We start from the raw sequence: 27,782 nt of genomic DNA on the forward strand, positions 1-27,782 counted from the left end.
TGTGAACGTGTCGCGTTCGCGAAGAAGGAAACCAGACATCAAAAACCAGCAATCCAAAACATGGTGAAATGGTCTGAAACCCATCTGAAATACTCTCGGCTCCCGGGACCCTATTAAATCAGCCCAAGCAATCTCAGAACATAACACAGACCTACTCGAGGTCTCGAATCACACCAAACAACATCAAAACCATGAATTGTACCTCAACTCAAGCCTAAGGAACTAATCCAAATTTTCAAATTCAAAACTCACGTCGAACAAGCCTAAACAACTCGAAATGACCTCGAATTTTGCATGCAAATCCTAAATGACACAACAGACCTATTCGAACTCCCAGAACCACAATCCGAACCCGATACCATCAAAGTCAACCCTCGGTCAAACCTATCAACCTTCCAAACATTCAACCTTCCAACTTTCGCCAATTCAAGCCAAAATGACGTAGGAACCTCCAAATTCAGAAATACGCCTAAGTCCAAAATTACCATATGAAACTATTAAAACTATTAAAATGTCATTTCGGAGTCATCTACATAAAAGTCAAACTTTGATCAACTCTTACAACTTAAGCCTTCAACCAAGGGACTAAGTGTCCAACTCAAACCAAAACTTTTCTGAAACTAAACCAACCACCCCGGCAAGTCCTGTAATTATAAATACATATATGTAAAGCATCAAATAGGGAAAACGAGCTAAAATATTCAAAATGACCGGCTGGATCATTACATGCACATGTCATAAGAACCAAATAAATCTACGGAAAGTCACAAATAGAGAAATGAGTTCCTAGAACTCAAAATAACCGATTGGATTGTTACATAGTCCAAGAAAAGGAAGATAAATTGATGCCTTAACTCCTATTGGTAAGATATTATAAGATCATTTGGATAGAAATGAGAGTTATACAAGAATGGCTCTACCTTTGATTAACTCTTGGGTTACTTTTTTTGCATGTGTCAACGACACAGAAATACGCACACAAATCAATTTATGTGATCCCCTTTTTGGGTGAGAATGATCATTAAAAGAGATTAACTCACTAAGAGATCCCCACATATGAGGTGGGATAAGTAGGTTTGAAATTGGGAAACGAAATACGTAATGTTGCTTTTAGAAATATGATAGAACCTTGGCTTCCAAGAATTACATAGGGCACAAAGATAGAAGTCAAAGCAGAATGCCTTATAACGCGGATATGAAAGTCTCCGAGGATTCAAACCCTCCGATTTTAACAAGCAACTCTCGTTGGAAGAGAGAAATTTGAACTTTTTATATTTTGTGAAAGACATACATATTTGTACTTAAGATTTAAGAGAAGTGAAACTAATTCAAGACGCGTGATACAGATTGGTAAAAAAGGCCTAGATTTAATGGTACTTAGGGAATTGAAAAGATAGTTTGGTAAAGTGACACCCACGGGTTAGGCTACTACGAGGAATGTTCTTAGCTTCGTGTATCAACGCTAAAAAGTACGTGCTTGATCCATCGCACGGTGTCCTATCCGACACTAGCAAATTAATGAGGGACCAATGTTGGAAACCAAGAATAATGGGTGTAACCTTATTTCATATACTTTGGTGGAGACTAGAAATATATTCAAACTAGTCAAGTTATTCGTGTTTTGCGCAGTCATGCAAAAAAAATATTGAATATACCATATAATCTTGTTATCAACTTAATCGAGATAGAAGAGATACAGTTATAAATTATATTCATGTATAAATATTTTCTTCCGTTAGCTCCAAAACTCGCGATATCACCAATTTTAAAATTTATTCACCGATATACTTCACGAACTCATAAATTGAACATTCAAAATAGAAAATGATCTTTAACAAAATAGACTTAAAAAATCAAAGCTAAATTTCATATTAAAATCCTTAAAAGAGAAAAATTAGATCATCATATGACTTATCAAAATTAGAATATTTTTATATAACGCGTGATAGTAAAAAAATATTTATGCTCTAAGAGGTACGATAATAGTAATACATCCAATCTTAAATTCCCTTCCAACTTTTATTGAAAATATTACTAATTCTCATAAACACACATGCTCTCACTCTTTGTACTTTATTGTCTTTGTTTATAAAATGAGTAACAATTGAATTTATACACGATTTAAAAGATATATAATTTAATTTAATACAAATGATCTAAGAACAGTAAATGATTGAATTAAAGAAAAACAAAACAATCAAACCAAACACAATGGATGATTAAGCCTGGCTTTATGATGAGCACTAAATGTTGGTTCCGAATAAGCCCTCGAAACAGGCCCGGTTGTAACTAAACAAATAAGCAGCTGAAGAATACTTTGAACAGTAATTAGAGAACAATTTGACTTTATTGCTTTGATATGGGTGCTAACAATGGTCTCAAAAATAAAAGGGTTCTCTCATTTATATAGTAAAGGAATTTCAATCCTAGTACAAGTATAAATAAGGTAAAAATCTTTTTCTTCTGATAAAGCGTGATACGCCGTTGATACCGGGCGGGGATTTATGTTGTAATATCCGGTTAAGGGCGGATATTTCGGCCCCTCATTTGTCCTTCCCATCCATCTTTCTTTTAGTCTCGGTTTTTTATTTTGCTTGAACTCAATTCTTCCCATATTTGGCCGTATTCGGTTCTCGACGCATCATTCATCCTCCCCGGGCTCTAATCTATGGGAGCCCTCGGCTTTACCCGAGGTCATAGCGGATCGCGTTGTTCTCTCGTTTCTTTACTGGAAAATCAGGGGTAGCTTTGTCCCCGATTTTACCCTACACAGATAGTCCGCTCACTTTGGGAGAGTAGATTTATAGGAACGACGAGAAGTGATTAACTGACCCCGGTTCCTTTCTCTGTACGCCGCAAGCGAGTTGACAAGTCAGTGAAACGTCCCATCAGTCACGTCGTTCTGACTTCAGACACGTGTTAGCCGCCGGTCGACCATCCTCGGTGGGCATCAAATGTGAAGCATCACGCATTTATTATTTCCCTCCTATAAAAGCTCATGTTTCCTTTTTTTCACTTTTTCACTTTGCAATTTTGAATCTTCTTCAGTTACACTCAAATTTTTTACTTGCTCATCATTCCCTCAAATCTTCACAAATTGTTCTTCACATCTTCAATCTTCAAATCTTCATACTTTGCCTTAAAATATTCAAGTTAGACCTTCAAAGCTTCATACCCATCTTCAAATCTTCATATCAGCCTTCAAACCTTCATATTCACAAATAAAGATGGCAAAAACCTCAAAATTGGTGCCTCAAAACACTACTCCTTCAACCTCTAACCCTATTGCTGATACCGAAGCGATCCTTCTGGTAGTAGCTCCGGAACCCACTCTTAAAGATTTTATCCTCGGAGGCTGCTCCATATATAATGACTTTAAGGTCGAAAAAAGCGTCCAAACAAGGAGATCGAGATGAGAAGGCATGGACGTATATATGCTCCATCACCGAAGACATGCTCCCAGTTGTCCGGGAGGATTGCAAGTGGGAAGGAAAGGAAGTAGTCATCCCCGATCCAGATGAGGACATCACAACGCACGTGGAGGGGCACTTAAGCATTTATACGTACCCCTTCACGCTTGGCCTGATGGACACGGTGGTCCTCGACTTTTGTAAGAGGTACGAGGTCTGCCTCGGGAAGATCTATCCGTTATTTTGGAGGATTGTGACTCTCCTCCGCAATTTTGCCAACAACACGGAGGAGCAACGGTTCACGATCAACCATCTGCTCTGTGTCTACAGCCCTCGAATCTTCCGAGGGGGATTAATCAAGCTTTACCGACGGGGCAAAGAAGGCTCCCTTCTCGAGCATCTACGAGGACAGGGACCGAGGCTGGTAGGGGAGATTTTTCGGATAAAAATTGAAGATCTCATTCCCTCCGAGTTCTTGCTATTCCTTGAGAAGTGGAACTCAACATGTAAGTTCATCCCCTTTTAAGTTGTCAAAATGACCCTTTGAATTTACTCCTCTTTCTCATTACCTGTCTTTCCTGATATGCATCCGTCACTCGAGTCCCCAACGTAGTCCCCCATTTTAGGGAGTGGGTCGAGGGCATTTGCAAACAATTGACATACTCCGAGCGTGAGTGGTGCAAACTTTCTAAAGGAAAATGGGAGGCTCGTTCCCACGGTGAGTGTCCTTCTTCTCCTAATTGAATTTTCTCCTAAGTTATTCTTATTTTATTGTAATTTTGACTAAGTCCTTCCTTTTCACAGTTTTGCCCAAGACTGATGGTAGGCTATAATCTTGTATTTTAGTCACTTATTACACTCTAATTCACTGCACTTTACTTGTGTTTGAACTTTAATTGATAGTGTTTTGCACTTATTATGTGTTTTATGTCTTGTAGGAGTGATTCTGAGCTATATAGATGTTATGAAATGAATTCAAGCTATTTGGAGCTTTGAAGTCTGAGTAAAAGCCCAAGAAATTAAGTCGGTATCACGTTCGGGAGTCGAGGACCAAGTCTGGATGTCAAAAGTCGGTATCATACCGCCTCGCGCCATGCGTAGCGGGCGCTAGTGCAAAATTCCCGAAAGTGAAAAAACCAGCTCTCAAGATTTTCCCACTAATGCCCCTCATGGTGCGTCACCCCATGCGGCACGCCTGTGTATTTTTTACAAAGTAAATATCCTATTTCGGCTAGGAAAAGGTGATTTCGTCTGGGCCCGACCCTACTTGGTATAAATACGTGGAAAAATATTATTTTCTGGACTTTTGACACATATTCGACCTAAGGAAACTAAGGAAGAGTTGGAAGAGCAAAAGCACAAGGATTTCATCATTCCTTCCGCACTCAAGACCCGAGTTTGGATTGAATTTATATTTTCCTATACTTTAAATTTATTTGTGATGAATTTTTCCATATCTATGGAGTAGTTCCTTTTTAGGGTTTGATGGATTTGGTGCATTGATGATTGTTTGTAGATTATAACTCTTGTTTTATGTATTGAAGCATTTTGGATGATTTAACTGTTGCATCTATATTCACTTGTTCATGTAATCAGGAGAGGCATAACTTGTAATATCTTTGCATTATATTGTTGGTTGAGTTCAATAATTCTTCTTAGTAATCGAAAAAGGCTAGTTGAATCATTGATTAAACCTAGTTAGGAGAATAATCGAAAGAGGTTTTTCTAAAGACTAATCCACTACGTATTCTTGCATATCTTCACGTGCTTAAATTGGTTCATCTCGTGAGGTTAAGAATTAATCGAGAGAGGAGTTTTTGCTGAATATTTGAACCAATAATTGAGTGAATTCGAGAGACTAACTTAAACATTAGAAGTGAATTATCTAGAGTTAGATCCTAAACAATTATCTTGCACATATCCTATCAACTCCTATTTTCTCCCACTGATAACTTTCTTGCTTGTTCCTTGTGTCGATTGTCATTAGTCAATAATTTTAGACTCTTTGTTAATTTTAGTTAGAAATCATATGCATCTCATTATTGATCATCTTGGATAGCAAGCAAGCTAGAAACTATAATAATATTGTTTAAATCCAATCCCTGTGGATACGATATTATACTATACTATATTTGACTAGCGAGCAGAATTTAAGTGTGTGTTTTGCGCTCGTCAATTAATGGCGTCGTTGCCGGGGATTGGCAATCAATAGTGTTTGAAATAGTTTGTAGTGCTAATTCATGAATTGTTTTTTTCTTAGTTTATTTTTCTCTTTTTATGGTTGGTATTCCTGGACTGAGCGCAGGTTACAGGTTAAGATTGGTGCATGACTCAGACTTTTATGAAGGAAGTGCTATCATACGAGCCAAAAATTAAAAAATAACTGTGACATCTGAGGAAGGAAATAAATCTCGCCGAGACATCAGAAAAGCTTGGGCAATCCTCAACCAAAGAACTTATGGCTAGAAACGGTGAGGATAATATAGATTTGGCTATGAGAGAAGCAGCTCCACGACGAGAACAAGCTACACGGATACTGCGAAGCAGCTATTAGAGATGCACATATTATCTATGAAGAAGAGAGGTGTCGGATAATTGCTCAAAATCAACCCTTGGCTGCAGACCAGTTCGAAAATATAGCTCTCGTGCCTAGGAGACCACTTGGCGATTATGCTAGACCGGTCTACAATCAAGTATTATCAAGTGTTAGACCACCTCCAATTGTAGCAAACAATTTCGAGTTGAAGCAAGGGTTGCTTCAAACACTTCAGAATTGTTATATCTTCAGAGGGAAGCCAAACAAAGATCCAAACACACATCAAATGGACTTCGAGGAGATTATGAACACCTTTCAATACAATGGGGTATCACAAGATGTTTTGTACTTAAGGGCATTCCCTTTTTCACTCAAAGATGATGCAAAGAAGTGGCTTCGAAATTTGCCCACGGGATTGATCAGGACATGGGAGGAGATGACCAAAATATTCCTTGATAAATATTTCTCCTCAGCTAAGACGGGCAAGTTTAGAAGAGAAATTCATAACTTCTGCCAGAAAGATAATGAAATTGTTTTTAAAGCATGGGAGAGGTTTAAGGAGATAGTTCGAAAGTGTCAACATAATGGAATTGAACTCTGGATGCAACTCTAGGACTTTTGGGATGAATTGACACCAACCTCGGGTAGAACATTGAGTAATGCAGTTGGAGGCCCATTGATGAAGAATACTCCAGAGGAGATAGTTACAATTCTTGATGAGTTATCTGAAGATAAAAATTAGTGGCCCTCTGAGAGTGCTGAAAGAAGAAGATCGACTGGTGTTCACTAGGTTGATGCTAACACATCTGTGCAGGTGCAGCTTGATGTTATGGCTAAAGAAATACGAAAGTTGACCTTAGCCTCGATAGAAAATGAGCGTCATGCAGCTTGTGATATATGTGGAAGAGGATACCCTACTCATGAGTGTCAAGCCTCAACTGAGGAAGTGAATGTTGTGGGAAAGTATAACTTTAATGCAATGGGTCAGAAGTACCCCGTATTTTCATGGAGTTCATCTGGGGGTACTGCAAATACATGGCAACAAAACAACCCCAGATTACAGGGACAAGGAGCTCCTGGTTTTATGAATCATTAGAGGCAGCAGATTCAGCCTCAACATCCCAATCAGCCTGGTTTAGAAGTTCTTATGAAGGCCTTCATTGTGAAAACTGATGAACGACTTTAGATACAAAGGGCAGCAATTCAAAATTTGGAGAAGCATATGGGACAGATTACAACAATATTATCTGAGAGGGTTCCAGGAACTCTTCCCGCTGATACAGAAAAGAATCCTAAAGAAACGGTGAATGATGTAACCTTGAGAAATGGGTAAGTGTTGAAAGATCCCACCCCGATCCAAAAAGATGAGATACTTAAAAAAAAGTAAGGGGCAGCTGAAGAGTAATGATGACAAGAAGAAGAAAGGCCTGATGAAAATAGAGAAGAAGAAGAATGAAGAAAAATCAAGAAGGGAGGAACATGAGGAGAGCGAACATATGCCTGCTCTACCTTTCCCTCAAAAGCAAAGTAGAAAAAAGCTGGACAAGCAGTTTGGGAGATTTCTGGATATGCTGAAACAGGTGCATGTAAATTTTCCATACACAGAAGTGCTCTCACAAATGCCGGCTTATGATAAGTTTTTGAAAGGGATCCTTACAAAGAAGAGGAAAATATATGAGGCTTCAGTGGTCAAGCTCACAGAGTATTGTAGTGCGATATTGCAAAATAAACTCCCACGAAAGTGTCCAGGGAGTTTTACTATACCATTCTCTTAAGGAACTATTAATTTTGATAAGTTTTTATGTAATTCTGGTGCCTCAATTAATTTAATGCCTCTATCTATTTACAGGAAACTAGAGAAGGAGATCGGAGAGATAAGGTCGATACCAATATGGTTGCAGCTGGCAGACCAAATGACTCTAATACCCGAGGGGACAGTGGAAGATACGTTAGTTCGGGTGGATAAGTTTGTATTTCTTGTAGATTTTATAGTGGTGAATATGGAGGAGAAAAATAAGGTCCTCATCATCCTAGGAAGACTATTCTTAGCAATAGGAAGAGCAATATTAGATATATAAGAGAGGAAACTCATGCTTAGAGTGGGTGAGAAAATTGTAACTTTCAAGATGAATGAAGAAAAGGGAGCACAGAAGTAAAAATTAGCTGCTAGTGTTGAGTGGAAAGTGAAGGGCTCGAAAGAGAAGGCTGCACATAGCGAGAAAGATAAGTGTGGGGTGTACCCCAAAAAGGCTGAGAAGAGGTTGTCTGCATGGATGTGTCCATTAGTTCGGGAACGAATAATGGAGCCCGACTTCGACTCAGACACTGACTAGATACTCAGGGAAGTTTCCTTTACCTTATGCTTTTTAATTGTGTGTCATGGGGACATGGCACAACTTAAAGTGTGGGGTGGGGGATAATTGTATGTTGTATGTATATGTGTTAGGTTTGATTAATTGTAGTAGTTGGAAAATTGGAAAACAAAACATAAAAATTGAAAAAAATTTGATTTTTCCCGACAATGGATATCATTCGACGAGTTTCTTGAGGGATTAAAGTTGAAAGAAAAAAACAAAAAGATTTTCTTTTGTTAGGTAGTGTATTAATTCTCCCTTGGTTTTTCTTTTGTGTCGCGGTTCTTTTCCAAGGGTTTTTGAACCAGGTGTTGCTAGTTTTTATTTTTGTTAGGAGTAGGAAACCTTGTGCTATGATTTGAATGGAAGGCAATAGCTCTTGACTCTATTATACGTTGAGAATAGTGAGTGCTTTAGTTGTGTCCCTTAGGATCAGTTTTTGACTCTGTATAAGTACCTTAAACTGTATGATCTTAACTATTTCGACTAGAGTGTCATGATAGTCCAATCTTGAGTGAGTTATATGCCACGTGTGTGCGCGGTTTTGTGTTATACAGTGCATTGCATTTGATGTCTAGAACTTGCCTCGTGTGTTTGCAAAGCGAAATAGTAGTTGTATCCAGTCTTGGAAGTGAGCCAGTTATATACTTTTACCCACCTAATTGTAATGTATCGTAGTTAACCCCTTTGAGCCTGTAATCCTATTTCTTTGGAAACCACATTACAAGCCGTACCCATTTGCTTAAATTGACCATCTATTCGAACCTTGTATCTCTCGTGAGCACTTGAATTTGGTATGAACTTTGTAAAAGTTGAAGTGTAGGGTGGTTGGGTTAGCTTTTGAGTGGAACTAATGAAATAAGAAGAAAGGTGCACTATATTGAAAAAGTAAGAGCAACTTGAATTGAAAAAGAAAAAAAATAGTTGTATTATTGTGCAAAATATTATGTGATAGTGGTGACTCTTGATGTAATTGTTCTTAAAGAAGTAGGGAGTTAATGTATATTGATGTGAAGGTGGAGTTATGGTTTAACATAAGTATGGGGTTTTGAACAATGAAATGTATGTATTAAAGTGCTTAGGGAGATGTAGTCACTATTATATCTAAATGTATCCTACCCATTCTGCAGCCTACATTACAACCAGTTAAAGTCCTACTTGATCCTTGACTGAATAAGCTCGATTAGTAGAGTAGTACACTACAGGCAAGCATATGGTACGTCTTTTGTGGTATATGGATGTTGTTTCTGAGAGTGAGTGAATTCTTTCTATCTGGAGTTCCTAATTATTCTTAAATTTTATTGTGTGTGGAACTACTCTCTATTGTTGTGTGAGAGCACTTGATTCATGAAGGAAAGGTAATGATTGACCTCTGTGTTAGAGTAAGTGAGTGGGTTGTGAAAAATGTGTGGTGCTTTTGAGTCAAATCTTGAGGCTAGGATGTCACGGTATTGTACTTGATCTGTTTTAATTATTCTTGGTGTGATGAGTTATGAGAGTTGTTTAAAAAGGTCGTGTCTATGTGAAGTGTAGTTTGCTTGCTCGAGGATGAGCAATGGTTTAAGTATGAGGTGTTGATGGTAGGCTATAATCTTGTATTTTAGTTGCTTATTGCACTTTAATTCACTGCACTTTACTTGTGTTTAAGCTTTAATTGATAGTGTTCTTCACTTATTGTGTGTTTTATGCCTTATAAGAGTGATTCCGAGCTATGTAGATGTTATGGAGTGAATTTGAGCTATTTGGATCTTGAAGTCTGAGTAAAAGCCCAAGAAATTAAGTCGGAATCACGTTCTGGGGTTGAGGACTAAGTCTGGATGTCAAAAAATGAGAAAACAAAATTACTCTGAGAAAATTGCACTACCTCCCCGCACCATGCGTAGCGGGGCGCGGGGCGCTAGTGCAAAATTCCCGAAAGTGAAAAAATTAACTCTCTGGATTTCCCCACTAATGCCCCGCATGGCGCGTCGCCCCATGCGGCTGTGTATTTTTTACAGAGTAAATATAGCTATTTCGGCTAGAAAAAGGTGATTTCGTCTGTGCCCGACCCTACTTGGTATAAATACATGGGAAAACATCATTTTATGGACTTTTGATATATATTCGACCTAAGGAACCTAAGGAGGAGTTGGAAGAGCAAAAGCACAAGGATTTCATCATTCCTTCCTCACTTAAGACCCGAGTTTGGATTGAATTTATATTTTTCTATACTTTACATTTATTTGTGATGAATTTCTCCATATCTATGGAGTAGTTCCCTTTTAGGGTTTTGATGGATTTGGTGTATTGATGATTGTTTGTAGATTATAACTCTAGTTTTATGTATTGAAGCGTTTTGGATGATTTAACTATTGCATCTATATTCGCTTGTTCATGTAATCGAGAGAGGCATAACTTGTGATATCTTTGCATTATATTGTTTGTTGAGTTCATTAATTCTTCTTAGTAATCGAAAGGGGCTAGTTGAGTCATTGATTAAACCTAGTTAGGAGAATAATTGAAAGAGGTTTTCCTAAAGACCAATTCACTATGCATTCTTGCATAACTTCACGTGCTTAAATTGGTTCATCTTGTGAGGTTAAGACTTTATCGAGAGAGAAATTTTTGGTGAACGTTTGAACCAATAATTGAGTGAATTCGAGAGACGCACTTAAACATTAGAAGTGAAGTATCTAGAGTTAGATCCTAAACAATTATCTTGCACCTATCCTATCATCCCTATTTTCTCCCACTGATAACTTTCTTGCTTGTTACTTGTGCCGATTGTCATTAGTCAATCCTTTTAGACTCTTAGTTAATTTTAGTTAGAAATCATATACATCTCAATTGTTGATCATCTTGGATATCAAGTAAGCTAGAAACACAATAATATTATTTAAATCAAATCCATGTGGATACGATATTATACTATACTATATTTGACTAAAATTTAAGTATGTGTTTTATGCTCATCAAAGACTATCGAGCTTCGGGAAATTACCGAAGTCGTGGCCTCGTCCCCATCTGAAATACCCTCAGCCTCAGTGCAACCCACTTTCGAGGCTACTACGAAGAAGGAGGAGAAGACATGAAAGAAGAAAAGGTCCCCTGACCCCTCGGACGCTCCCGACGAGGCCAAGTAGAAGAGGATCGTGGCCAGGGTCAGAAAGAGTACCAAGAAAAGTACTCGGGCCAGGGTACCGGACCATGATTCTCTCTACCGACTCTAGGACTACCCCAAAGATGATGACATAGAGTTTGTCATCCACGAGCCAGCCGACGCTGCACAAGAGCTGGTAGCACCGGAGGGGGGTGACTGTAAGTCTAAACCCTCTTCAGCTCGGGGGGCCGAGGAAGAGCTAGTGGCTACTGCCTCTCGAGAAGCTACTCCAGTTCCGAGAGAAGCTGCCGACGTCATTGATGTCTCGGAGTCACCGTCTCACATGGAGCCTCTTTTCGATGAGGCTCGGGCCGCGGATGAAGCCCTTAATTTGTTTTCTGAAGGTGTAGATGTCGGCATGCTAGAAGACTACTCCGGTTCTTGCCACCTAGAGATCCCGAAAAGGGATGTGCCACGGGGGTCAGTTGGGCCGAGTTCTAGCCCAAAGCTCGGGAAGCAGTTCCCCACCCTGAGTGTGGACCCTAACTTGAAAAAGACAGTCATGTTCACAGTACCGACGGATACGAGGATGTTATCCTGGATGGTCGGTGTGGCCATCTACCTTCGTTCCTCGGTAACCGAAGAGGACCAAGTGAAGATGAACAAGGTGGACGCGTCGAGCCTCTTCAATGAGGCACAGCAGGCGCTGAACAAAGTATACTTTCATACCATCACATCTTCAAAGAGTTCATTTTGCCTTAGCGGATTTTAACAATTTTTCCTTTTCTATGCTTCAGGCCTCGGTGCTTCATCATGAAAGCTTCCATTGGTCTTAAATGGAGGTGAATCACCTCGAGTTTGAGCTCAAGGAGTAGGTCCAGCAAAAGTACATGTACAAAGCTTTTTGTAAAGAGAAAGATGTAGTCCTCAAGGACCACTCCGTCCTCTAAGCCGAGCTTGAAATAGCTCAAAAAGAGGCCTCGAAGGTGAAACGGGAACACGCCCTTCTGGTCGAAAAGGTAAGAGTGTTTGAGATTCATAACGAGAGGCTAAGCGCAAATGCTAACGCTGCAACCTCGCAGGTCTAAGAGAAGATAGACCTGATCGACCAGCTTAGGGCCAAGATGGATGAGCTCAAAGCCTCAGTCGAGGAGTTGAGGAGTAAAATAGATCTCCTGGCCTTGAAGCAGGATGCCACCAAAGATAATTTGGCGTCGACCAAAGTATAGCTTCGGGTAATGAGGGAAAATGCCAACAAGTGGTCTCGGCTAAATGAGGAGCTCCGGGCACAACTCGACTCGGCTGTTACAGAACGGGATACTCTTAAACAAGAATATACCGTGTTGAAGTCCAAATTGGAGGCGACCTCGAACGAGTCCTCCGAATTTTAGGACATGTTGGCCCAGTACAAGAATGATGTGGAGGTAGACGAGGCTCGTGTAATAACGAAGGCCAATTATGTGAAGTGGCTGTCTCGTAGAGAGATCCTTGAGGAGATCCATGCTTGGGGGATTGAACTAGAGGCCGAGATCGATGGGGCGAAGAGGCTTGATACTGAGGCCAAAGCGAGATATCAACCCGATTGTTCGGGCAGCGAGTCGGATACCGATGAAGACTAGGCAGAAAATGTCTTAGTTTATTTTTTGTTTCCTTTTGTATTTTGTATTTTGAGGCCGTTTCACAGTGCCTCTGTAAATACCTTTTGGTACATGTGTATTGTGTATATACAAAAAAATTCTTCGGCTATGTATTGTGTCTTTTATATTTCTGTATTTGTTTATGTCAAAGACTTATAATATGTCGTCGATGCCTTAGCATCACTTTAATTATTCGTTATCCTAAAGCCAGGATGAGGCTTGTATTAAGTAATAACTCTGAATTGCTTTGAATTCGGAGGTCCCAATAAAAAACAAAGTCTTTGTTAAAAATTTTAAACGTTTTAACCAGACAAAATTATTCTTTGCCGAAGATGGCTCTTTTCATGGCTGTAATTCAAGACCGAGGAACTTGAATGGGTCTGAAGTAGTCTTTTGTGTATTAAAAATATGTAAGGACCTTACTTTTCAAGTACGGACTCAGGCGTCTCCGAGTCGTTTAAGTTGGCCGGGGCCTTTCGTGATTGGGCCCTGCCTACTAAGCTTAGTGCCTCCGGGATTTAGTAGCCCAAATTTCCCAGTCTTAGACCGGTCTTCCAAACTAGGGTAGCATGCTTTACTGTTGTCTCGTTAAAAACCTTGTCGTAAAACCCACTTCGGAAAAAATCTGGTGCAAGGGAAAAAGAGTGCAACGCGTGCTTTCAGACATAATCCTTAGATTTGACTTCGACTGAGTACCTGCACGGGTTAGTTCAAAGCGTAATAAACCACAAAGAAGATTGTGTTCATACGTTAGCAGTAGTATCGCTCTAAATGTGCCACATTCCAATTGTTGGGTAGTTGTACCCATTTCCGGACTCGAGCTGCTATGAGCCTTTCCCAGTTATACCGATGACATTGTACGGTCCTCCCCAGTTCGGGCCTAGTTTCCCATCATTCAGGTTCTTAGTATGCAGTGTAACCCTCCTTAGCACCAAGTCCCCGACTTGGAAGTGTCGAAGGTTTACCCTTCGGTTGTAATATCTCCTCATTCGTTGCTTTTCGGCCACTAACCGGACTAGGGCGGCTTCTCGCCTTTAGTTTGCTAAATCTATACTCATGGCCATGGCCTCATCATTTGATGTATCCGTAGCATATTGGAACCTTAGTTTTGGTTCTCCTACCTCTACCGGAATCAAAGCTTCTGCGTCGTAGACTACAGAGAATAGTGTTTCACCGGTGCTTGACTTCGAAGTTGTTCGATATGCCCATAGGACCTCGGGCAAAAATAAATTCCATTTTCATTTCGAGTCGGTCAACCTCTTCTTCGGGTTCTGCAGTATAGTTTTGTTTGTTGAATCTATTAGACCGTTCCCACTTGGGTGGTAGGGTGTCGATAAAATCTTTTTGATTTTGTGATCTTCAAAAAATTTATTAATCTTGCTGCCGATGAACTGCCTCCCGTTGTCGCACGTGATCTCGGCCGGTATCTCGAACTTGCATATTATATGATCCCAAATGAAGTCAATGACTTCCTTTTCCCTAACTTTCTCGAACACCTGTGCTTCGACCCACTTGGAGAAGTAATCGGTCATAAGTAAGATGTATCGGGCATTGCCGGGTGCCCACGGCAAGGGACTGATGATGTACATTCCTCATTTCATAAACGACTAAGGGGAAAGGACAAGGTGAAGCATCTCCCCTAGTTGGTAGATCATTGGGGCGTGCCTCTGACATTCGTTACACTTTTGAACGAAGTCTTTCGCATCCTTTTCCATCTCGTTCCAGTAATAACCGGCTCTGATCAATTTTCGAACCAAGGATTCTGCTACCGAATGATTTCTACAAGTACCCTCGTGTACTTCCCTCATCACGTAGTCGGTCTCCCCAGAACCCAAGCACCTTGCTAACGATCCAACAAATGAACTTCAGTATAATTTTCCTCCAATAGAGCTAAACCTGGCAGCCTTAGTACGTAGGGCCTAAATTCTTTGGGATCCGAAGGCAATTTCCCTTTCTGAAGGTAGTCTATGTATTTGATTCTCCAATACCAGGTTAAGCTTGTTGAGTTTAACTCGGCGTGACCTTCCTCTATCACTGAGTTCATCAATAGTACCACCGCTCCGGAATTGAATTCATTGGAGTCGACTGACGACACTAGATTAGCCAAGGCATCGGCCTCATTAGTTTGATCTTAGGATACATGATGTAATGTCCATTCCTTGAACTGGTGTAATGTCACTTGTAACTTATCCAAATATCTCCGCATTCGGTCATCTTTTACTTCAAATGTCCCGTTGACTTGGTTAAACACGAGGAGGGAGTCGAACTTGGCTTCGATCACCTTAGCCCACAGGCTCTTAGCCAGTGCTAGATCTGCAATCATAGCCTCATATTCGGCTTCGTTGTTAGTCAATTTCACAGTTTTAATAGATTGCCTTATTACATTACCCGTGGATGGTTTTAGTACGATTCCTAACCCGGGCCCTTTCGCGTTGGATGCACCATCGATGAATAGGGTCCAGACCCCCGAGCTAGTCCCCGGGGAAAGTAATAATTCTTTCTCGACCTCGAGGATCAAGGCCGGTGTGAAATCGGCCACAAAGTCTACCAAAATATGAGACTTTATAGTTGTTGGGGGTTTGTACTCAATATCGTACACGCTAACCTCTACGGCCCATTTTGCTAGCCGACCTGAAAGCTCGGGTTTATGCATAACATTTCTTAGCAGATAAGAGGTCATAACACATATAGAGTGACATTGAAAGTACGGTTTTAGTTTCCTAGATGCGCTTAATAAGGAGAGCGCTAATTTCTCTAAGTGCGGATATCGCGTTTCGGCATCGTCTAGGGTTCTACTAACATAATAGATAGAAAACTGCGTATCTTCTTCTTCTCGGACTAGGACACCACTTACCGCTACCTCGGAGACCGCCAAGTAGATGTATAACTGCTCGTTCGCCTTCAAGGTGTGCAGCAAAGTATGGCTTGATAGGTAGCGTTTGAGTTCTTCCAAAGCCTATTGACTTTCTGGGGTCCAAGAGAAGTTGTTCTTCTTCTTTAGTAATGAGAAAAATCGGTGGCTTTTGTTGGATGACCTCGAAATAGACCGGACCAATGCAGCTATCAGCCCGGTTAGTCTTCTTACTGCCTTGATGTTGTCAACTACGGTGATATCTTCTATGACTTTTTTCTTATCCGGGTTGATCTCTATTCCCCGGTTAGACAATCATGAAACCGAGGAACTTTCCTGAGCCGACTCCGAAGGCACACTTTTTCGGGTTCAACTTCATGTTGTATTTTATCAGTATGTCGAAGGTTTCCGCAAATGCTTCAAATGGTCCTCTGCTCGCAGGGATTTAACTAACATATCATCAATATAAACCTTCATTGATTTTCCTATTTGTTCCTCGAACATTCGGTTAACTAGGCGTTGATACGTGGCACCGGAATATTTTAACCCAAGCGGCATTACGTTATAACAATAGGTGTCGAATTCAGTTATAAAAGAAGTTTTCTCTTGATTATCTGGGTCCATCCGTATTTAGTTGTACCCGGAATAGGTATCGAGAAAACTCAGTGTCTCGTGCCCGGCCATTGCATCGATCATTTAGTCGATGTTAGGCAAAGGAAATGAATCCTTCGGATGTGCCTTGTTCAAGTCCTTATAATCTACACATATTCTAAGTTTGTTTTCTTTTTTAGGTACGATCACTACGTTAGCTAGCCAATCCGGATATTTAACTTCCTGAATGGAACCTATTTTGAGAAGTTTAGATACCTCATCTTTGATGAATACATGTTTGATTTCGGACTGTGGCTTCCACTTCTGTTTGACCGGGTAGAATTTTGGATCCAAGCTTAATTAATGAGTTGCCACCTCTGGTGGGATCCCTGTCATATCTAAGTGGGACCAGGAAAAATAATCGGTGTTAGCTTTTAGGATATAAATAAGTTTTTTCTTGAGCTTGGGGGTTAACCTCATGCCCAGGTATACTTTTATGTCCTGTAGATACTCGATCAGTATGACCTGCTCCAATTCCTCGATCGTTGATTTGGTGGCATCGGTATCATCGGGTGCTATGAAGGATCTCGGGACCCCGTAATCATCTTCCCCGTTCATTGAGTGTTCCCTATGTTTTTCCGTCCCGATCGGGGTCGGGACCGATGATTGCTATTTGGTGCCTTTCTCTTCGGCTACTTCCTCACTTTTCGATGTTGTGATCGCGGGCTTCGGGATCACCTCCTCGACAACGAATATCTCCTTTGCGGCCAGTTATTTCGTGTAGACTATTTTGATTCTGCTTGGGATGGGAAATTTCAACGTATGATGCAAGGTCGAAGGCACCGCGCTCATGTTGTGGAACCATGGTAGCATCTTGCCACCGTGAGGCGCTGTCAAGGCGACGGCTACGAAACTTTACTAAAGGCAGTGTGGGGCAGCCTTCTCTCATTTGTTTTGGTCAATTTTAGGAGCTCTTTTGAGGGGGGTTTCGAGCAAGAGAACTTATGGGTCATCTAAGGTGAGTTCATATCCAAGTTATGCACTAATTAAACTTAATTAATACTAATTCTAGTATCATTACACCTTAAAATTGCTAGATTCATCAAGATCAGCCAAGAACACCAAAGAGAATTATTAGGATTTCACTTCCAAAAGGTAAATCTAATGCTTTAAACTCATCTATCCGGAGTTGTTGAGATTAATTATGGAGTAGCATTTATTTCGAGTTGTATTAGTTGGAAGGTTTAATTTGGAAATCCTAGTTCATAATATAAATAATGAAAATTTAATTATAAATTACAAGAGCCTACTGAACCTATTGAATCATTTATTAGCTAAATTTGAGGTGAATAACCAAGAATTTACCCCAACTGAACAATATGAATTGTTGGAGGAAATGAGGTTGAATGAAAAATGCAAAAAATGTTGGCAATTGAGTTGTTGTGAGTTAATATTGATGAAAATGAGTTGTTGGATGCAGATTGAAGTTATTTGAAATCGTTTGAAGCGATTATACTGATTGGAGCTTACGTTTGTGAGTGGAGATGAAAATTGAAGTATGTTTAGCCTAATTCTCTTATAGAATTTCCGAATTCCATATTTTCGAGTAAGGTTTTGAATAAGGATTCACGTGCATGGGGGCGACCGTGTGAGTCGCTCCATGTTTAAATGTTAAAAGTCATTTATGCATTAAATGGTAAGTTTTGGACTTCGTGTAAAATGTTTAGGTTCTTAAAAGAACTTCAAATGATGTTTTTGGTACTTTGTGATGTCTAAATGATGTTTATGGCTCATTTGACTATGAAATGGCATGCCATGCATTATAAAGGTTTTATCGCAAAGATAATTTCATTTTTAGAAGTATAAGACCGTTACCTGAGCCAAAGTATAATGTTATATGATTCTTGTATGAGTTTCAAGTGAGCCAAAAGAAATGTTTCTATGAGATTAATAGAAAGATGGGCTTTCAAGGCTAATTTTAAAGATTATATTTAAGGGTCAAAAGTGAAATAATATTTTGAAATGATTTTTGGGAATATTCTTAAGTCACATAAGTATGTATGGGACCCAAAGATTTAAGATTATACATCCCAGTATAGAGATTATACCTATGTTGTTAGCAACCCCCATGTCAAATTCATACGATTGGTAAGACGGCTCAAGCGATCGAGTCAATATCCCAAGATTGGATTCATGACAGATGCATGTGGCACTATGGTGACGGATCACCAATCGAGTAGATACCCCTGATTGGGTACCATCTCCCCACATGGTGGTTTGTATATGCTTATAGGTGCTCCTTGATAAAAAAACATTTTACATATGTTATGAACAAGGGTTAAGGTCACCTGTTCAATTTCAAGAAGTGCTTCAAAAGCTTTATGGTTTATGAGATGCTTTTCTTGAATGAAGTTGCATTAGTTATCACATGTTGATTTTTTTAAGTCATGTATAGGTAGATTATGTTTGTGTACGGGTAAAATCGGGGATAAAGTTACCCCGATTTCTCGATGAAGAAACGAGGGCCAGCATGATTCGACGCAGGCTCGGGTAAGGTCGAGGGTGCCCATAGGTCGGAGCCCGAGGGGACGAATAATACGTCGGGAATCGGGCATGGCCAAACATGGGAAGAATCAAGCTCGAGCAAAACAAATAATCGAGGTTAAAGGGAAGACGGTTAAAGAGGACGAACGAGGAGCCGAAATATCCGCCATCAACCAGATATTACGGCACGGATCACGCCCGATATTAACTGTGGATCGTGTTTTACTGGAAACACAGCAAGAAAAGGATTTCTACCTTATTTAGACTTGTACTAGGGTTTAAACTCCCCTACTATATAAAGAGGAGAACCTTTTTATTTTTTCACCACTATTGGCATACATATCAAAGCAATAAAGTTTACTTTTATCTTTTAGCAATTGTTCAAGTGTTCTTTAGCTATTATCTCATTCAACTGAAATCGAGCGCCCTCCCGAGGGCTCGATTGGAACCAGTTTCTAGCATTTGGACCTAACGTCGTGCTTAGTTATTTCATCACATTTGGTTTGATCATTTTGCTTTCTTTTAATTCGAATATTTATTGTTTCTTTGATCATTCGTGTTAAATTAAATTACGTATCCTTTAAACCGCGTACAAATTTAATTGTTACTCATTTTAAGGGTAAACAGTCTGGCGTCCACCGTAGGGCTAAGGATAATAGTGGTAGTTTAATACGAACCCTACTTTACACTTGCTCTTTAAAGTTCGATTTCAGGATTATTCAAAATGTCAAATTCTCAATATGCTCACTTGAATGTTGACGCCGAGTCAGACCACCACGGTGAAAATAATAACGTGGTACCAAGCAAAGGCGTGCCCCCTGTCGAATCTTATGGCATTCCAATCGCTGACCCGGTCGATGCCAATTCACAAGTTGCTATCAACATCAACCTACCTACTGATCCCGAAAATAACATTCACGGGGCATCTCGGTCGCCGGCTCGCAAAGCACCCGAAGAGAGAGATGATGGAGTTAGCTTACGTTTGATTTTTGAAATGGTACAAGCTCATCAGGTTGCAATAGCACAACCGCAAAGTCAAAATCTTGCACGCAACGCGGCCGAACCCGAGCAGGTTGGAGAGCATACTCAGAGAAAGGAACAGATTGTCATAGGAACCGATGGATCCGGACCCAGGGAAACTTCTGAGGTGATGAAAATTCTCGAAGCACTAATAAAACTGGTGGAATCCGGTGAGAAGAAGATAGAGGTGAACGACAAGAAGGTGGAAACTTATAATTCGAGGGTCGATCAGATCCCGAGAGCGCCTCCGATATTGAAGGGACCGGATTCCAAAAAGTTTATCTAGAAACCTTTTCCACCAAGTGCGACACCAAAACCAATTCCGAAACGGATCTGCATGCCCGATATTCCCAAATACAATGGGACCATGGATCTAAACGAGCATGTGACCTCCTACACGTGTACAATAAAAGGCAACGGCCTCGAGGATGACGAGATCGAGTCGGTATTGCAGAAAATTTTTGGAAAAACCTTGTCCAAGGGAGCAATGATATGGTACCATAACTTACCTCTAAATTCTATTGATTCATTTGCTATGCTTGCAGATGCCTTCGTTAAAGCCCATGCTGGCGTTATCAAAGTCGAAACAAGGAAATCAGACATGTTCAAAGTCAAGAAAAGGGACAACGAGATGCTTAGGGAATTCGTGTCGAGGTTCTAGATGGAACGGATGGACCTGTCCCCGGTTGCAGACGATTGGCCGTTCAGGTATTTACTAAAGGACTCACCCCACGAAGTTCGGTTGTTTCCCAATAATTGAAGCAAAACTTGGTAGAGTACCCTGCGGTTACCTGGGCCAATGTCCAAAACAAATACCAGTCAAAGATCAGAGTCGAGGACGACCAACTAGGAGCTTCATCAGGTTGGTTTATCCTAATAGAATAAATGACAAGTCTAAAGAATTGTGGATCAAGAACCGAGGCCCCCACGAGATAGATATCGGGAATACAGCTCAGATAGAAAGGAAAACAGACCTGATGGGTTTAAAGTATCTTAGATTTATATTTTGATGATCTAACAAACTTATTGTCAAGATCTAGATAAAGGACCTGATGCACACTTGGTATATTTATCCATTAATAGACTTAAGCTAATGTGAGTTGTATGACTTCAGATAGAAAAGAACCAACTCAGGGACCTGATCCCTTGGAGCTTCCCTGACAGCAGTACGAAGTCAACTCTATAGTTGGAAAGTGACTGCCTGCACTGTACATGCTACAGTGCATAAACAGTGTAGCAGTCACTTCCCATTGGGAAGGGCTTTTTTCCAACCAAGTGTTTACATCATCCAAGTGATGTCATTCAAAGGATATTAACAAGAAGCATTACAACAAAACATCACTTGAACACTTTGTGAATTGATTCAAGCACTCCAGATCTGATAATCAAGTATTGAAGTCACAAGTGCATCAAGAACAAAGTACAACACTACTACGGACCAGTTCCTACAACAAGTCTTTTGTATGTCCTTAGTTAAGTTGTAACTTTGTATTTGTTCTTCATTGTAATTCCTACTTTGCTTATTTAGAAGCTTTAATTAAGAACCTTGGAAAACCATAAACCCTTAGTGTTTGTGTCATGACTAGAGTTAGTAATGAGTTGAAGTCTTTGTAATAGGTGTATCGCAAAGTGGCTTGTAATAGGTATATTGCAAGTTAGTGAGGGATTAAGAGTTTAATTCCTAGATTGTAATAGGTTGTAATCTAAAAATTGCTCAGTAGTGAATTTGAAATCCTACCGGTGTAGGTCGTGATTTTTTTATCCCCTTGAGCAGGGATTTTTTCACGTAAAAATCTCTCGTGTCATTTACTTACTGGTTCATTAGCTATTTCTGTGGGAACTGGTATAGGACCAGGTCTCTATACAGTTTGGTGGACGCATACATTCTATCATTTGGTATCAGAGCGGGTTCTTTCTTAAAGGTTAACACCTAGAAAGGATCCTCATCATGGCTGCTCCACCAAACTTCGAGGAAGGACAATCAACCTATAGACCCCCGAATTCAACGGCCAATATTATGGCTTGTGGAAAACTAGAATGCACGAATTTATAATGGCAGAAGATTCCGAGTTGTGGGATGTTATTTGTGATGGTCCATATGTCCCAACAAAGAAGGTCGAAGACCCTGCTGTAACAATGCCAAAAAATAGGAAAGAATACAACGACGCAGACAGGAAAGCAGTGGAGAAAAACTTTCGCGCCAAGAAGATTTTGGTATGTGGCATAGGACCTGATGAATATAACAGGATCTCAGCCTGTCAATCCGCCAAGGAGATATGGGAAGCTTTACAAACAGCACATGAAGGAACCACTCAAGTAAAGCAGTCAAAGATTGACATGCTCACAACTGAGTATGAGCCTTTTAGAATGAAGGATGATGAATCTATTCAAGATATGCACACACGATTCACGTCTATCATAAATGAGTTACACTCACTTTGTGAAATCATCCCAAGGAACAAGCTTGTGAGGAAAATTCTTAGCGTTCTGCCCAGCTCCTGGGAGAGCAAAGTGAATGCCATTACTAAAGCCAAGGATCTGCAAACACTGACTATGGATGAGCTGGTTGGAAATCTGAAGACCTATGAGATGAAGAGAAAGAAGGACAGTGAAAGAAGATAACCAAAGAAGGAGAAGAACCTGGTACTCAAAGATGAAAACAATGATTCGAGTGAGGAGGATAGCGATATGGCATACCTTACCAGAAGATTTTAGAAAATGGTTTGATGGAATGGAGGCATACCAAAGAGAGGCAGTTCCAGCAAACCAAAGAATTATGACATTTGTCATAAGTGTGGAAAGCGAGGGCACTTTATCAAGGATTGTCCTCTTCTGAAGCAAGAACATTTCAAGCACAACTTTGATAAAGCAGCCAAGAGGAACCCGGTTCCTGACAAACGCTTCAAAAGAAAAAACGTAGCTGACAATATTGTAAAGCAAGCTCTTACAACATGGGGAGACTTCTCCAGTGAATCAGAAGAAGAAAATGATGGCAGTTGAAAATGAAGCAAATAAATATGACTCAATATTTGCTTTGATGGATCAGTCAGACGATGATGAAGATGATGACAATGATGAGGTAAACTTTAGGGATGTTCAGAGGAATCTGAAATCCTACTCTCCCAAGAAACTCATGTCATTAGCTAATGTCTTGATTGATGCATATCATAGCCTTGTGAGTGATAAGGATACCTTGACCATAGAATTAGGAGATGCTGAGCAGACTAGAGATGACTTGGTGGTTTGTGTAGTTGACCTGAAGGAAACTATAGAAAATTTACAAAATGAGAAGGAGGTTCTAACAGAAAAAATTGCTAGTGTAGAACATAAAAGGGATGATTTAATGGTAATTGTAGTTGACTTGAAAGAAACCATAGAGAACTTTAGTAGAGAAAAGAGTGCCTTAGTGGAGAAAGTTGTCATTACTGAGCAAGAAAGAGATGATCTCTTAGTGGTAATCGTAGACCTAGAGGAAACAATTGAGGGACTTAAAGCAGAATGTAGGCCTGAAAATTCTGAAAAGGGGAAGGAAGTAGCTAGTGAGGCACATATTAAACTTGAAAATGAGTTGAATAATGTGAAAACTAGTATGTGTGCTGAGCTTGAGAAAAATAGGCAGCTTCAAGCAGAATTGGAGAAAGTAAAAAATGATCTTGAGAAATCTCTTAAGTGGACCCGGTCCTCAAATGCTATTACTGCCATGTACTTTAATAATGGTGGAAACAGGCAGGGAATAGGGTTCCAAAGGGATAAAATTCCCTATAACCCTCATAGCAAGTACGTCACTGTACCTGCTTTGTACCCACTGTGGGAACAATGGGCATTTCAAGGAAAATTGCCAAGCCAGAGTCCAGTCTGTTTAGAAAAATAAAGTTTTTGCTGAAAAAGTAACTACTGGAAGAGGACCAGGTGCTACTCATAAAAATGTATGTTGCCTGCATGGACTAGAAAAGCTCTCATTCATCCTTTTTCTCATTACAAGGGACCCAAACTTGTTTGAGTTCCTAAATCTAACCCTTGATTTATTTGTGTAGGGAACAGTGAAAGGAAGCAGTCAATAATGGATTATGGACAGTGGATGCTCTAAGCATATGACTGAGATTACCATGGACTTCCTTTCACTAAAAACCCTGCAAGGAGGGAATGTATCCTTTGGAAATAGGAAAAGGGGTACATTCTTGGTGTTGGAAAAGTTGGAAAGTCTTTCTCACACTCAATTGAGAACGTGTTCTATGTAAATGGTCTGAAGTATAGTCTCTTGAGTGTTTTTCAAATCTGTGATAAAGGAAATAAGGTGGAGTTCTTGTCAGAGGTGTGCACAGTTACTAATTTGGTAACTGGTGAAGTGGTACTAGTAGCCAAAAGATACAAGAACATCTACGTTGCTGATTTCGAGTATCTACAAAGTGGTGATATGAGCTGCTTGAAAGCAGTTGATGATAATGCAGAGTTATGGCATAGAAGGCTGGGATATGCAAGCTTTTCTCTTCTGAACAATCTGATACAGAAGAACCTAGTTCGTGGATTTCCAAATTCAAAATTCAAGGAGCACAGAGTGTGTGATGCATGTGCTAGAGAAAAGCATGTGAAATACTCATTCAAGCCAAAGAAGGATGTCAGCACATCAAAGCCACTTGAACCCATTCATATGGATCTATGTGGCCCTATGAGAGTGCCAAGCAAAGGAGGAAAAAGATATATTTTTGTGATAGTAGATGACTACTCAAGATTCACTTGGACACTGTTTCTCAGAACCAAGGATGAGACCTTCGAAATGTTTGTAGCCTTTGTCAAGAAAATCCAAGTGAAGATGGAATCAAAAGTGGCTTGCATCAGATCCGATCATAGAACAGAATTTGACAATGCCAAGTTTGATGAATTTTGCAGTGAAAATGGCATCACCCACAACTTCTCAGCTCCAAGAACTCCACAGCAGAATGGAGTTGTATAAAGGAAGAACAGAACCCTTGAAGATATGGCTAGAACAATGCTTATTGATAGTGGGATAGCCAAAAACTTCTAGGCAGAAGCCATAAATACAGCCTGCTACTTGGTGAACAGGTGCATGATCAGATCCTTCCTGAACAAAACTCCCTATGAACTGCTCAATGGAAGGAAGCCCAAGCTGACTCACCTAAGAACGTTTGGGTGCAAATGCTATGTTCTCAACAATGGAAAGGATCAGCTTGGAAAATTTGACGCCAAAAGTGATGAAGGAATTTTTCTGGGGTTTTCCTCTCAAAGCAAAGCTTACAAGGTTTACAATAAAAGGACTCAGTGTGTGGAAGAAAGTGTTCATGTAATCTTCAACGAGACACTTCCATCTGGTGAGAAGAGCAACAAGGATGATCAAGACAATGAGCCACTACTGGTTCCAGGAGAGATCACTGACATGGCAAATGGAAAGACAGATATGATGAGTCAAATGAAGGAGACAAATGAAGACAATGCAACCTCTTCCTCTCAAACTCAAGAGGAACCAGGTACACACATCACAACCACTTAAGCTGAAGAAAGAGTAGCTGATGCAGTTCAAAGTACCCCACAGGAAGCAGAAAGAGGAATTCAAGGGAATCATTCAGGATACCTAGTTCCTTCACTAATGAGATTCAGGTTCCAAATTGAAAACACAAAAGCTCTCATCCTCTCGATAATATAGTAACCCCCCTTGATTCTGGAGTCCAAACTATATCAAAAGCCAGAAATTCACTTGCCTTCTCAGCCTTCTGCTCCCAAATAGAACCCAAAAATATTAAGGAAGTCTTGAAGGATGCAAACGAGATCACAGCTATGCAGGAGGAGCTGCATCAATTTGAAAGGAACAAAGTATGGCACCTGGTACCTAGACCCTCAGATAGAATCATCATAGGAACCAGGTGGGTATTCAGGAACAAGCTTGATAAGCATGGAAACACTACAAGGAACAAGGCAAGGCTGATTGTCCAAGGTTACAATCAGGAGGAAGGGATTGATTATGATAAGACTTTCGCTCCAGTTGCTCGTATGGAAGCCATCAGAATTCTTATTGCCTTTGCATCACATATGGAATTCACCTTGTTCCAAATGGATGTCAAAAGTGTATTTCTGAATGGTTTTCTAAAGGAAGAAGCCTATGTAAAGAAACCTCCAGGTTTTGAATGTCATAAACATCCTGAATATGTGTTCAAATTGGACAAGGCACTGTACGGTTTGAAACAGGTTCCTCGAGCTTGGTATGAAAGGTTGTCAAGGTTTCTCTTAAAAAATAGCTTTACAAGAGGAAAAATTGACAACACTCTGTTTCTGAAGAAATGAGGAAGGAACCTGCTCAATGTTCAGATATATGTTGATATTATCTTTGGGGCGACAGCTGACTCACTTTGTGAGGAATTTGCAAAACTTATGGGAAGTAAGTTTGAGATGAGCATGATGGGGGAGCTGAACTTTTTCTTGGGTCTTCAAGTAAAGCAGTCCACGAAGGGAACTTGTATTAGTCAGCAGAAATATATCAAGGAACTTTTGAAGAGGTTTGATATGAAAGCATAAAAGGTGATTGACACCCCCATTGCCACTGGCGCCAAGCTAGACATGGATGAATCTGGATCTCCTGTAAATCAAATAATGTATCGAGGCATTATTGGATCACTCCTCTACCTCACTGCCAGCAGGCCAGATATTGTATTCAGTGTGGGTTTATGTGCAAGGTTTCAATCAAATACCAAGGAATCTCATCTAAAAGCTGCTAAAAGGATTCTGAGATATCTTAAGGGAACACAGGACCTGGTTCTGTATTACCCTTCAGGTGACAACTTTACTCTTGTTGGTTATGCTAATGCTGACTATGCAGGTTACCTTGTGGACGGGAAGAGCACATCTGGAATAGATCATTTCCTAGGATCTTGTCTGATTTCATGGGGTACAAGGAAGCAAAATTCAGTAGCTCTCTCAACAGTTTAAGCAGAATATGTTGCTGCAGCGTCCTGCTGTGCTCAGCTCTTGTTGATCAAACAACAATTAGAGGATTTTGGGGTATACGCTGACTGTGTACCTCTGTTATATGACAACACCAGGGCACTCAACACAATAAACAACTCGGTCCAACACAAGAGAACCAAGCACATTGATGTGAGACATCATTTTCTCAGAGACAACGCAGAGAAGGGGCTTATTTGCATGAAGTTCTATAGTACAGAAGACCAAATTGCAGATATCTTCACCAAAGCTCTAAGCAGGGAACATTTTGAGAGAAATAGGATGGCACTGGGGTTAATCAAGCCAAATTGAGAACCTGATTCCCTTCCTTATGGCTATGAAAATTACGTTCATGTAAATCTAGCTAAAGTGTTTTCTGGCCAAGCTTAACTCACTTCTATATCGTTACAGGTAAACACGCATGATGATTATAGAAGCTAAAGGAACAATGTATGAGCAGCAAAAGAGAGTTGAAAATCTTTTTAAAAAGACCGTTCAAGAACCTAATTCTTGTACCACAGGTTAGTAGTCTTGTGTTTTTCTCATTCGTATCTCAAAAGAAACAAAATTAACTGCCACGTCATCCACCTTTTCAGACCTTGTATATCACGTCTTTTTTTTCAAATCTTTTCACTTCCCTCTACAACAGTGCATCTTCCCACAAACCTACCGTCGTTTCAGAACCCGTTTCTCTCTTCCCTCATAATTATCCTTTCCTTCCTTAAAACCCCTTCATTCCTAACCTTGAGCGATCATCCCTCTCTCTCTCTCTCTCCATCCTTCCAGAATCTTCAACCTAACTATCTACC

General features: G+C 40.2%; 2 protein-coding genes and 1 non-coding gene across 3 annotated transcripts; 2 read left to right on the forward strand and 1 right to left on the reverse strand.

The window, feature by feature from the left end:
• Positions 1 to 6,430: 6,430 nt before the first annotated feature.
• LOC117273276 (small nucleolar RNA R71) lies at positions 6,431 to 6,537 on the reverse strand. Its single transcript, XR_004503271.1, has one exon. It is a non-coding gene; the product is annotated as a small nucleolar RNA R71 (small nucleolar RNA).
• A 15,537-nt stretch (positions 6,538 to 22,074) lies between these two features.
• On the forward strand, positions 22,075 to 22,644 carry LOC138909846 (uncharacterized). The gene has a single exon (XM_070201064.1). The coding sequence runs from the start codon at positions 22,075 to 22,077 to the stop codon at positions 22,642 to 22,644; it is 570 nt and encodes a 189-aa protein (XP_070057165.1).
• A 367-nt stretch (positions 22,645 to 23,011) lies between these two features.
• On the forward strand, positions 23,012 to 24,973 carry LOC138909853 (uncharacterized). The gene is made up of 2 exons (XM_070201071.1): positions 23,012 to 23,875; positions 24,185 to 24,973. Exons 1-2 carry the CDS (start codon positions 23,012 to 23,014, stop codon positions 24,971 to 24,973), a joined length of 1,653 nt encoding a protein of 550 aa, XP_070057172.1.
• Positions 24,974 to 27,782: the final 2,809 nt, after the last annotated feature.

Source organism: Nicotiana tomentosiformis, chromosome 1, assembly GCF_000390325.3.
Source record: "Nicotiana tomentosiformis chromosome 1, ASM39032v3, whole genome shotgun sequence".
NCBI lineage: Eukaryota > Viridiplantae > Streptophyta > Magnoliopsida > Solanales > Solanaceae > Nicotiana > Nicotiana tomentosiformis.

Excerpts from the sequence above, each read along its gene's own strand:
- LOC138909846 (XM_070201064.1), top strand. The coding sequence starts at position 22,075 with ATGGCAGAAGATTCCGAGTTGTGGGATGTTATTTGTGATGGTCCATAT.
- LOC138909853 (XM_070201071.1), top strand. The coding sequence starts at position 23,012 with ATGGCAGTTGAAAATGAAGCAAATAAATATGACTCAATATTTGCTTTG. Across the intron at positions 23,876-24,184 it reads AATTGCCAAGCCAGAGTCCA|GAAAAGGGGTACATTCTTGG; the intron begins GTCTGTTTAGAA and ends CTTTGGAAATAG.